Consider the following 12,974-nt stretch of genomic DNA (forward strand, 5'->3'; position numbering starts at 1 on the left):
TACAGCAACTCACAAAGGCTGCTGAACACTTAAACAACTGATTGATACCTGGGACTTCATAAGACCAATTAAGCTCATATTGTTAAAATACTGTTGGAGTTAACTCATTTGAAGATTCATCAGGTACTCCATATTGAATGAATCATCAGACACTTCCTACTGAAAGATTCATTTAAACGAGGAATGTGAAAACAATCAGACCAGATTGTATGTTTTCCACTGTATAAATATGAACTTGGAACCACTGAAACCTGGCAGTGGTTTAGGCTACTGCAGGCTCTCCATATTAAGTGAACTTCAAAGTCTCAGTCTTTGAATTAATTTCTGTGATAAACCTCTGGAAGGTCCTGAAAAAGTAGAGGCACTGATGTGCTTTCTTCACAATGACATTAAAGTGTTGGATCCTCCAAGATAGTGACTCACAGGAATTTAAATTTGTTCACCTTCGCCATCTTTCATCTCCCAATGATCACTGGATCATACACTTCTGGTTTTCCCCTACTAAAGTCTACAAGCATTTCCTTGCTTTTAGTGACATTGAGTGCAAGGTTGTTGTTAGTGCACAATTCAGCCAAGTTTTCAATCTCCCTCTTGTATGCTAACTCATCACCTCCTCTTATACATTCCACAACCATGGTATTGCCAGCAAATTTGTAGATGGTGTTTTTGTACCTAGCCACACAGCCATAGGTGTACAGAATAGAGCAAAGAATGCAGCCCTATGGTTCTCTGGTACTGATGGAGATTGAGGAGAAATTCTTACCAATTGTCACTGATTATGGTCTGGAGGTGAGGAAATCCAGGATCCAATTACACAGTGAGGTTCCGGAGCTCAGATCTTGGGAGTTTGTTGATCAGTTTTCTGGGGATGCTCGTGTTGAATGCTGAACTGTAGTCAATAACGAGCATTCTGACGTATGCATCTTTGCTATCCAGGTGTTCCAGAGCTTTGTGTCAAGCTAGTGAGATGGCATCTGCCGGTGACCTGTTGCTACATTAAGTAAAATGGAACAGATGTCGCCGTTCAGACAGGAGCTGATATCTTTCCACACCATCACGATGGATGCGAGTGCCACGGGACTGAAGGTTACCACTCTCTTCTTGCGTACAATTGAGACCTGTTTAAAGGGGTGTGTCCCATATCCATGAATACCTTTCCTCACATAGGTTACGATACCAGGTGAACAATGGAGGATGATGCCCACAGATTACCATCCCATACCACTTAAAAAGTTCCCAGGCACATGTAAGCGTCTATCAGCAGCAAAACTAAACCACCTGACAAGATGGAAGAAACTGGCAATAAATTTATGATACCACATAAGTTTCATTTGCAAAACAACCAAGTTTATTGAGGGCTTGAATACAAATATTAGGAAACCAAACTGTTTAATTGAATGCAGGATACAAAAATCATCATAAATAACCATGAAGCATGAATGCATGTCTTACTGCTAAACCATCTAAAAGACCTTGCCTCTGCATTTTGGTTTTTTTTCAGCCACAGAATGAAAAGCCTTAATGTTAGTTATACTTCTTTTGGAGCAACTTTAGTCGGCTGCAATATAGTTGATTTGCTGGGCTGAAGTCTGCACACCTTTTTCTTTAGCCTTTGAGTGATGACATTCCAGCACGCATTATTTCATCCACAAGAAGAAGATTGCTGGCTATTACAGCACTGAAAAACATGTAAAAGACAAATCAAAGTTAAATTCAACAAGAAAATGTTATATGCCCAAGTTGAAAAAACTTCAATCATAGAAAACGTCAATATCCATGATAAAGTTTTGGCATAAATGGGCCTGTTAACCAAGTCTTGAGGTTTGCAACTCTCAAGTCCAAAACACAAGTGTTTTCAAAAATATCATGCACTCCAAAGCAAACTCAATCATTTTCTAATTTTCCACAAATGTGTTAATTGCAAATGCAATTCAAACATAACTGTGCTAATGGAAAATATAAAAACTAAAGAAGGTTTGCAGGCTTATTTCATCAGGTGAGTTACACCAAGAGTTGAAAAGCTTTCTCCCATCACTAACAATTGTTTTCAGTTATGGCACAGTCTTACCTCCAACCATCTTTCCTGGTCATCATTAGTATCATTTCTACAAAACTTTGCTCTGGTTGAGGTTGGGAGAAATTAATTACACAACAGACCAAGTAGATAAAAACTACTCTGTTTGAAGAGTGACAAATTCAGCTGCAGGAATGGGTTTGAGGGCTGTCAGTGTGAAGTGGTTACCTGCAAATTCAGGGAAAACAACAATCTGCCTTGATAAGTTGTACATCATGGTAACAGGTCTTGCAGCCCACAAGCCCATGCCTCCCAAATACCCCAATTAACCTACAATCCCTTTACATCTATGAAAGGTGGGAAGAAACCAAAGGAAACTCATGCAGACACTGGAAGAACATGAAATGTTTTCCGATCCAGGCAACATCCTGGTAAAAATGTTGCTGCAATGTGTTTCTCATTTTATTCACCTTAGAGGTAAGCACAACACTATTACAGCAACCTGCAGTTGAATAAAATGAAAAATACATTGCAGCAACATTTTTACCAGGATGTTGCCTGGATCGGAGAACATTTCATGTGAAACAAGGTTGACAGAGCTGGGGATTTTCTCTTTGGAGTGATGAAGGATGGAGGTGACTATGAGGACAGCCAACACCTGTACCTTGGGGCAACAAATAGCAAATACCAAAGGACAACTGTTTAAGGGGAGTGGAGAAAATTTTCAGAGAGATGTCAGAGGGAAGCTTTCTTTTTGGTGTGAGCTAGTACAATAGGGGCATTCAAATGACTCTATGACAGGTGCATGGATGCATCAAAAACCATGTGTCATGGGTGTGAGGTCAGGGAGAATTGGATTGCTTATGAGGAGGGTCGAGACAACATTGAGGGCTGAAGGGCCTGGACTGCACATCACTGTTCCTTGTTGTAATGTTCCAGACGTCCAAGTTTCAGACTCCCAAGGGAGCAGCAGACTGGCCCAGGGCACCAGAAAGAGAACATCCCTCACTGAGGAAAAGACGCCACAGGTCAGTGAACAAGGTGGACTCAGTGGCTGAGGGACGACCCACACAGGATGAAGACAACTTGTGGTTAGGGTACCCGGAAGGGATACTGGAGACATATTAGAACCAGGATTCGGGATTCAAGAGGGTGCTGAGAGCAAGAAGGCTCCCAAAGAGCTTCAGACGCTGCAGGCTCCCTGATCTTATGAGAGGTTTAGATCTGGAAAGCGGGTTGCCAATAAATCAAACTGGAGTCTGTGCTGCTGCAGAGGCAGCTTCAGTTGGAGCTGAGTCAATGGGAGCTTTGGAGGCGAATTGATGGACACGGTGATTCTCTTTCTCTAATACTGTAAGGTGGGGGGGGGCAACACTAATGGCAACTCTGTCTGCCTTATGGCAGGTAGAAGACAACTTGGTGTAATTTTACATGACAATAAAGGAATCTTGAATTAACTATCCCTCTTTATTCAGCAGTATTTATTCCTTCAAAATTAAAGACACTGCCCAAAGACAGGTTTAAGATAATCTTTTTAACAGACTGCAGTGCAATTCTAATCTTTCAATCCTTCTCATCATTAATACAAGGAGCTCTGATACACAAGGCCCAAGGGATGCCAATAACTGTGTACACAGTTTGAGAGTCAGAACAAGAAAAATGGCCCCTTGGTCCAACTCACCAATGACAACCATACTGTCCATCTGACCTAGTCCCATTTGCCCACATTTGGACCGTATCCCTCCAAACCTTTACTACCAAAATTATTTTATAAATTTAGATATACAGCATGGTTACAAGTCCTTATCATATCCACAACACGTTTTGATGGTCTGGATTTCTTCCCCCATTGTTTGAATTCTGAGACTTTCTAAGACTTCCTGCTTCTGGCTTATTCCTTGAAGAAGGGCTCAGGTCCGAAATGTTGGCAATATATCTTTGTCTCCTATGGTCACTGAAAAGACCGGTTGAGCTCCTCCAAGATTTCAGCATGTTTTTACTCTAGGCCCTTTGCCGCTCAGTTACACCCAATTATCCTACAACCCCTGTACATTTGAAAGGTGGCAGGAAACCGGAGCACCCGGAGGAAACCCAAGCAGACATGGGAAGAATGTGGGAAGAATGTACAAACTCCTTACAGACAGTGCTGGATTCAAACCCAGATTGCTGGCGCAGTAACAGCACTGCCCAAATTTAATTTACAACATGGTATAAGCTAATTCCTGCCATTTAAACCAGTGGTGCCTAATTACAACCAAATTTACCTACAACCCTGTACATTTTGGAGGGTGGGAAGAAACTGCAGCACCCGGAGGAAACCAATGAAGACACAGGGAGAAAGTACAAACTCTTCATAGACCGAGCCAGATTTGAACCTGGGTCGCTGGTTGCGCTACGTGCAACCCACAAAATGTCTTTAAAAAGATTATAATTGTACTCCCCATCACTTCCTCTAACAGCTCAATCAAACCTCTCACTTTCCAGATAAGTAGAGTTGGAGGTCATGTAATTCTATACAGAGACCAATATTGCCTCATACTCAGAGCACCATCTTCAATATTTGAACACTCATGCACTCATGTATCATATAAAAAGATGTTTATTTCTGTCACTTACCATGAATGAAGCAGCTGTTTTTTGACATTATAATTGTCCCAAACTCCAGCTTCTCCAGCAAACATTGGTTCACCTACAAAAAGTTGATTCAAATAGATTCTGCTGCATAAATACAGTTGCTTCTATTAACCAAATTTAAATTTTAGAGTCAAAGATAAAAGAAAAAGCACCAAGAAACATTCAACTAACTAACTAAATTCTAATGCATTTCACTTTAATTGCATTAGAACAATTCTCCATAGAGTCAGAGACACAAGGCAAAAACCAGTCCTTCCGTTCACCCATACACATTCATACACCTTTCCACATTCTACCATTCATCTTCACAAGAGAGGAAGTTTGCAGTGGACATTTACCTCATTGACCTGTGTGCTAACTTACCAGTGTTCAAGTCTACTCCAGCAAGTTGATTGCTTTTGGAATATTCTGATTGAATTTTTACAAGTGTCTCTTGAGGATCATATCCTGAGTTTTGTGCAAGTACCTGAAACAAACAGTTGCTATTACTGTACATCAATGTGATCAGTGCCATCTCTTGGACACAACAGAATATCACAAAACTAAAAACCCTTGGAAAAGATCATTGCAAAGAGCTTATCTCTCAATGACTTTCAAAGTAGTAACTTACTGCAAATAGCAAAGCATGAGAAAGAAGCTGGAGGGACTCAGCAGGTCAGGACAGGTCAATGAGAAAGAAGCTGGAGGAACTCAGCAGGTCAGGACAGGTCAATGAGAAAGAAGCTGGAGGGACTCAGCAGGTCAGGCCAGGTCAATGAGAAAGAAGCTGGAGGGACTCAGCAGGTCAGGTCAACGAGAAAGAAGCTGGAGGGACTCAGCAGGTCAGGTCAACGAGAAAGAAGCATGAGGGACTCAGCAGGTCAGGCCAGGTCAATGAGAAAGAAGCTGGAGGGACTCAGCAGGTCAGGTCAGGTCAATGAGAAAGAAGCTGGAGGGACTCAGCAGGTCAGGCCAGGTCAATGAGAAAGAAGCTGGAGGGACTCAGCAGGTCAGGCCAGGTCAATGAGAAAGAAGCTGGAGAGACTCAGCAGGTCAGGCCAGGTCAATGAAAAAGAAGCTGGAGGGACTCAGCAAGTCAGGCCAGGTCAATGAGAAAGAAGCTGGAGGGACTCAGCAGGTCAGGTCAATGAGAAAGTAGCTGGTGGGACTTAGCAGGTCAGGTAAATGAAAAAGAAGCTGGAGGGACTCAGCAGATCAGGTCAGGTCAATGAGAAAGAAGCTGGAGGGACTCAGCAGGTCAGGTCAGGTCAATGAGAAAGAGGCTGGAGGGACTCAGCAGGTCAGGCTGCATCAATGAATAGAAATGGGCCCTCCACATTTTCAGAGTCTGCAAATAATTTAACATTCATCTCATTAGTAAGCAGTTAGAATAATTCCAGTTTAAAGAAATCACCACCCCTCTACTCCCCAACAAATACCAGTATTTGAAACTATGGTGAGACATACTAAGTCTTACCTTGGGAATAATCAACAGAGCATCTGCAAATGCTTGCACTCCCAATTGTGCTCTGCCTTTTACGTTGGCCTTGTGTTTGATCAAAGCATCTGCTACAGCAACTTCAAATGCACCTGCACCAGGTACTACACATCCTACGGAGAAAAATTAATAAGTAATTTTGCTGCCGTGATTTGGTTAGCATAGTGGATAGCACAGCACTGTTACAGCGCCAGCGATTGGGACCGGTGCTTGAATCATGCACTATCTGTAGGGAAGTTTGTATGTTTTCCCCATGTCTGGGTGGGTTTTCCAGTTTCCTCCCACCCTCCATGTACCTGGGGTTGTAGGTCAATTGGGTGCAATTGAGTGACATGGGATTGTGGGCTGAAAGAGCCTGTAAGCATCCTGTATGTGTAAATTTAAACATTTTAATTATATTCAGACTGGATTTTTAATACTAAAAAAATGTGAGAATGAGCTCATCGTGCCTTGATAATGAATAATGCTTTATATTTTTGAAAGAAAAACCCAAGAAAAGGAACTTGGCATAATTACTGTGCAGAAATAAATTTGCTTTTACTAAGGAGAAATTGCTTGGGAAGTTAAGAGTCTGAAGGTGGATAAATAACCTGGTCTAGATGAACCCTAGAGGCAGCTAAGGAGATTGTGAAGGCTTTATTAGTGATCTTTCAAGAATCACTGGATTCTGGTGTGGTTCCATGTGACTGGAAAGTTACAAATGTCACTTTACTCTTTAAGAAAGGAGACAGGAAATTATAGGCTAGTAAGCCTGACTGCAGAGGTTGGCAAGATGTTAGAATCTATAATCAAAGATGCGGTTTCGGGAGGCAATTGGAGGCACACGGTAAAATAAGTAGGTCAGCATGGTTTCCTTATTGGAAAATCTTTCCTGAAAACTCTGCTGGAATTCTTCAAGGAAACAATAGGACAGATAAAGGAGTGAGTCAATGGCTCTTGTTTACTTTGACACGGTGCCACAAGAGGCTGCTAAGCAACACAAGAGCCCATGATATTATGGGCAAGATATCAGCATGGATAGAAGATTGGCTGACTTGCAAGAGTCAGAGAAATGGGAACAGGAGAGGCCTTTTCTGATTGGCTGCTGGTGACCAGTTGTGTTCCACAGGGTTGGGACCACTCATTTTCAAGTTATATGATTCCGATGATGGAATTGATGGCTTTGTGGCCAAGTTTGCAGACAATACAAAGATAGGAGAAGGGGCAAGTAGTGTTCATAGAAATACTAAGGAGAAGATATAGAAGATACTAAGTTCATAGGCTGTTCGGCCTACGAGTCCGCTCCACCATTCCATCACGAGTGGTTCCATTCTCCCACTCAGTCCCACTCCCCTGCCTTCTCCCCATAACCTTTGATACTCAGACTATTCACATGCTGTACCTATCAATCTCCCAACGACCTGGTCTCCCCATCCACCAGTGGTAGCAAATTCCAGATGTTCACCACTCTCTGGCTAAAGAAATTACTCTGCATCTGTTTAAATGGGTGCCCTTCAATCCTGAAGTTCAGCCCTCTTGTCCTAAATTCCCCCTACCATGGAAATAACAGCCCTCTACTTCGTCCAAACCTTTCAATATTCAAAATGCTTCTATGCGGTCGGTGCCTTCTCGTTCTTCTGAACTTCAAGGAGTACAGTCCAAGAGCCATCAAACATTCCTCATATGGTAATCTCTTCATTCCAAGAATCATTCTTGTGAATCTTCTCTGAAACCTCTCCAAAGCCAGCACATTTTTTAAAAATACGGAACGCAAAACTGCATCCTGTACTCCGTCAGTTTTTAAAAAATAAATATTCATTATCTGTTTATATTTATTTGTTTACATGTATTCACTGTGTGCAGTTTTTTTTGCACTGCCAACCAGTGGTAATTCTGCCATGACCACAGGAAAAAGAATCTCAGGGTTGTATGTGATGTCATGTATGTACTCTGACAATAAATCTGAAGTGAGGCTTCAACAGTGCCTTATAAAGCCTCAATATCACGTCCTTGCTCTTGCATCCTATTCTTCTGGAAGTGAATGCAAATACAGCATTTGTATTCTTCACCACTAACTCAACCTGGAGGTTAACCTTTAGGGTATCCTCCACGAGAACTCCCAAGTCTCTTTGCACCTCAGAATTTTGAATTTTCTCCCCATCCAAATAATAGTCTGCTCTTTTATTCCTTCATTCAAAGTGCATGACTGGATACTTTCCAACATTACATTTGCTACTTCTTTGCCCATTCTCCTAATCTGTCTCTCTGCAGCCTCTCCATTTCCTCCTCACTATTGGCCCCTTGACTTATTTTGGCATAATCTGCAAACCTAGCGACAGAGCCATTTAATCTTCAATTCAAATCATTCACATACAAAATAAAATGGAGTGGCCGTAAGACAGACTTCTACAGAACACCAACTAGAACAGGACCCCTTTATTCCTCCACTCGGTTTTCTGCCATTCAGCCAATGCTCTACACTTGCTAGTATCTTTCCTGTAATTCCTCAAAATATTGCAGTAGATTTGTCAGGGAAAATTTTCCCTGAAGAAAATTTGTACTTCCAGGTATTCCGTAACCTCAGTAATCAACTCCAATAACTTCCCAACCGACGTTAGGCTAACAGGTCTATAATTTCTTATCTGCTGTCTTCCCCCCCCTTCTAAATAATAGAACGACCTTTGCAATTTTCTAGTCCTTTGGAACCATGACAGAATCTATTGATTCTTGGAAGATCAATACCAATGCCTACACAATCTCTGCAGCTACGTATTTCAGAACCCAAGGGTGCATATCTGGCCCGGGAGACCTGTCTACTCTTAAACCTTGCAGATTCCCAGGCACCTTCTCTCTAGAGATTGTGACTGCACTCACCTCTCTTCCCCAACTCCCTTGAAAGTCTGGTCTACTGTTAATGTCTTCTACAGGGAAGATTGTTGCAAAATACTCATTCAGTTCCTTGGTCTCCTTGTCTGCGATTAAAATTTATACCTTGAGGAAGGGCTCAGGCCCAAAATGATGGTAATAGATCTTTACCCTCTCTGGACACTGTGAGACCAGCTGAGTTCCTCCAGTGTTTTGACTACAATCACAGTGTGTGCAGATTTTACCTCCCCTTAATTTTTCCAGCATCATTTTCTATCGGTCCTATATCTAATCTTGCCTCTTGCTTTACTATTAATATACTGCATTTAAAGAGGCTATTATCCTTTTTGGTATTATTTGCTAGCTTTCTTTCAAAGTTCATCTTTTCCTCCCTAATGACTTTCTTAGTTACCTTTTGTATGCTTCCCACACTTCTATCTTCCGACTAATTTTTGTTATTACTTTGGCTTCGATTTCTCGTCAGCCAGTTATGTCATTTTTTTTTCATTCAAATATTCTTTTTTGGAACATACCTGTCCTGCACTTTCCATATTTCCAACCATTACTGCTCTGCCATTCTCCTTGCTAGTGTGCTTTTCCAATCAACGTTGGCCAATTTCTCTCTTACCTCTGTACACCCCTTTATTCCACTGATATACTAACACCTGTGATTTCAGTTTCTCCCTCTCAAACTGCAGAGTGAATTCTATCATATTATCATCACTGCAGAAAGACTTAAACAGGTTAGGATACTGGGCAAGGAAATGAGAAATGGATACAAATGTCAGATCATGCACTGTGGTGGAAGGAATAATGGTATAAACTATTTTCTAAATGGGCAATGAGTTTAGAAATCAAAGGCGTAGAGGGACTTGGGAGTCGTCATGCAAGATTCCCTAAAGTTAACTTGCAGTTGAAAAAGGAAGGCAAATGCAATGCTAGCATTCATCTTGAGAGGGCTAACATAAAAAGATGCAATTTTGAGGCTTTACAAGGCCTTGGTCTGACCGCATCTGGGGTATTGTGAGCAGGTTTCAGCTCATTATCCAAGGAAGGATGGTTAGCATAGAGAGGATCCAATGAGGGTTCACTAGAATGATCCCCAGAATGAAAAGATCATACAGGAGCATCTGATGGTTCTGGGACTGTATTCACTGGATTTAAAAGAATTCGGGGGATCTCATCGAAACCTATTGAATATGGAAATACCTGAATATTGTGGACATGGGAGAATCTGGGATCAGAGGACATCAACTCAGAAAACAAAAATGTCCATTTAGAACAGAGGGGGAAGAATTTCTTTACCCAGAGTAGTGAATTAATGGAATAAATTGCCCTGGATGGCTGTGTAGCCCAAGTCACCAAGTTTATTTAAGATGGAGGCAAATAGCTTTTGATTATGAAAGGAAATCACAGGCTACCAGGTAAGGCAGGAAAATAGGTTTGAAAAGGATGTCAATCAGCCACTTGACCCATTTCTGTATGAACTATGAGACAGGGAATATCATTCTCCCACCAATGTTACAATTGAAGTATTAAAAGTTCATATTTTAAAATTGGTTATGTGATTCTTTATTCACAGGCAAGTTTGCAGAGCAGACAGACTTTAACACCATTGTTCTGCTAGAAGCTTGTTTGCTTAAAAAGACTAAAGTGGTTTCTTAAATGGAACTCAAGATTAATGGGTGTTGCTTAAAAGCATTTGTGTGTACACAAAGCCTGCTGCTGCCAGCTGTTCAAACAAGCAGGACTTAATTCAATGGTCTGCAGACAGGCCTGAGTGCGTGGGCTCATAATTCATACTTTTGAAGTGGTTCTAAGTGGTCTGAGATGCTTTAGCATATATATGTGAAGTGACTTCACAAAGCCATCTGCCAGGATTCATGTTTTTGGAGAAATGAAACAGAAATTATGTTGTGTCATGTGATGAGAATTTTGGAGAGAAATATATTACTGGAACCAGAGGCATTTTAAGCGGAAGTTGGCTACCCTGTGATAACACAGGATTGAAATACAGTAACCATAAAAGGTACCGTTACATGTTTCTCCTGGTCAACAGTGAATACAGAACAAATGGCTTTTAAAGGCAGAAGCAACTTCTGACTGTCTCTAAGAAAAGAGGGCAGTTCAATCATGTCCTTTCCTATTTGGGCATTTCATTTAACCCTTCTCTGGGTTTGTGAAATCATCATGGAAGAAAATAGCTACTTTGCTGTCTCTTTAGAAAATAGGAGAGATTTATCATGCGGTACACATATTCCAAAATCTTCATGCAAGGGAGGAAATTGTTCATATGAAGAAACATTAGTCTGAAAACAACTCTACAAAAGAAATTTGAGATCTGATATTTCAAAATATTTCATTATTGTTTTTGAGCAACAATTTAAAGAAATCTGATGCCTCACACGTACTCCATAATTGTTTTTGAACTGCAGTAAAGATTTTGAGTTTCAACACAAAAGCTTTCAGAGACGGAACTTTAAAATCATCTCTTGAATCAAGCTTAAACTGTAATGGTTTGTTATATACACACATTTGTGCATAGTGGGTTTAAGTTTTGAGTTAAGTAAGAAGTGTTATGGAATTAATAATAAAAATCATTGTTTTGAAAATATAATTTGCCTATGTCGCTGATTTAGTTTGTAACAGATCTAAATACTTGCTGCTTATTTGGCAGCAGGAGCAAAAACAGGCAGAAAGTGACCAATAAGACTGTGACAGTACACATTTGGAGAGGTGACTATGACAAGAGAAAAACTACCAAATGGTTAGAGGCAGAGTCCAAAAATCAAAAGTGGTCAAGACCACAGCAGAACATATGTGAAATAATGTTAAGACTACATAAAATATTGGAAAGAAATGTAGAAGATTTAGAAACACTGAAGAATTTTAAATTGGAGAGGAAAGACTGATTGGAGCCATTCCCCCCCCAAATAGGGAGCACCAAGGGAGTTTTTGTTGTGTATAAAAATTGAGAGGCAAAGACAAATGTGAAAAGAAACAATTTCCTTTGTCAGAAGAAAATAGATACAAATTAGAGGCTGGATTAAAAGTATAGTCAGAGAAGTGTTTTCATTTAGGTTTGGAGATTTGCAATCAGCTCCCAAGAGTAGAAAATACTGTCACACTTTTTAAAAAATTTAAATTGTTCAGCCTACAATGCAATGAACCAAGAGTCCAAAAATAGAATTAATCTATTTGGTTGGGATAGGCTTCATGCCATATATTTTATGACCCAATATTTCAACTATTCAATTGTGACTTAGCCAAGCAGCTCAGTTGTGACTTCACATTTAACACGATTCTTTCATTCATGTAAAATGAAATCACTTGCCATCCTCAATTGCATTCTTCACTGCACGCAGACCATCACGCACTGCATCTTTGATTTGTGTTAAAGTGTGTTTATTTGGACCCTTGAGAAGAAGCGTCACTGACCGAGGATTGTTGCATTGCTCAACAAAGGTGAACTTCTCTTCACCCTAGATTAAAAAGTCAAATTTTATGCAACAAGATCAGAATCCCAACACAAACAAGATGAATTAAAAAACAGCTCTAATTAAATCAATATACATCTGTCCCCTCATCGAATTTGCTTCATTTAAAGCAGTGATTTCCCCAAACTCACATTCCACCTTAAGCAATCCCTATGCCATAAGTGCTCTGTGATTGCTAAGAAATTGCTTAAGGTGATATACGAGTAGGAAGGGAAGGTTGAGAACAATTGCTATGGACCCAATTATTACTGAAATATTTTGCTTGAGAAAAATTCTCATTGGCCTATTTCCTTTGGAGTTGTGAAACCGTGCACATAACGAGTCAATTAGGTGCAATTAAAACAGTGGTTTTTCAAACTTTTTCTTTCCACTCACATTCCACCTTAAGCAATCCCTATGCCATAAGTGCTCTGTGATTGCTAAGAAATTGCTTAAGGTGGTATACGAGTAGGAAGGGAAGGTTGAGAACAATTGCTATGGACCCAATTATTACTGAAATATTTTGCTT

General features: G+C 40.5%; 1 protein-coding gene across 2 annotated transcripts in view; it reads right to left on the reverse strand.

Moving 5' to 3' along the window:
* Nucleotides 1-1,325: 1,325 nt before the first annotated feature.
* cct6a (chaperonin containing TCP1, subunit 6A (zeta 1)) overlaps nucleotides 1,326-12,974 on the reverse strand; it is a 58,757-nt gene continuing 47,108 nt past the window's right edge. For both annotated transcript variants that reach the window (XM_069884890.1, XM_069884891.1), the window contains 5 exons: nucleotides 12,304-12,451; nucleotides 6,105-6,238; nucleotides 5,012-5,114; nucleotides 4,631-4,703; nucleotides 1,326-1,678 (listed from right to left, as the gene is read on the reverse strand). In XM_069884890.1, coding sequence (XP_069740991.1) covers nucleotides 1,606-1,678; nucleotides 4,631-4,703; nucleotides 5,012-5,114; nucleotides 6,105-6,238; nucleotides 12,304-12,451 — 531 coding nt within the window. In that variant the 3' untranslated portion in view covers nucleotides 1,326-1,605. The remainder of the gene's footprint in view (nucleotides 1,679-4,630; nucleotides 4,704-5,011; nucleotides 5,115-6,104; nucleotides 6,239-12,303; nucleotides 12,452-12,974) is intronic.

The sequence above is a fragment of the Narcine bancroftii genome, chromosome 6 (genome assembly GCF_036971445.1).
Source record: "Narcine bancroftii isolate sNarBan1 chromosome 6, sNarBan1.hap1, whole genome shotgun sequence".
Classification (NCBI taxonomy): domain Eukaryota; kingdom Metazoa; phylum Chordata; class Chondrichthyes; order Torpediniformes; family Narcinidae; genus Narcine; species Narcine bancroftii.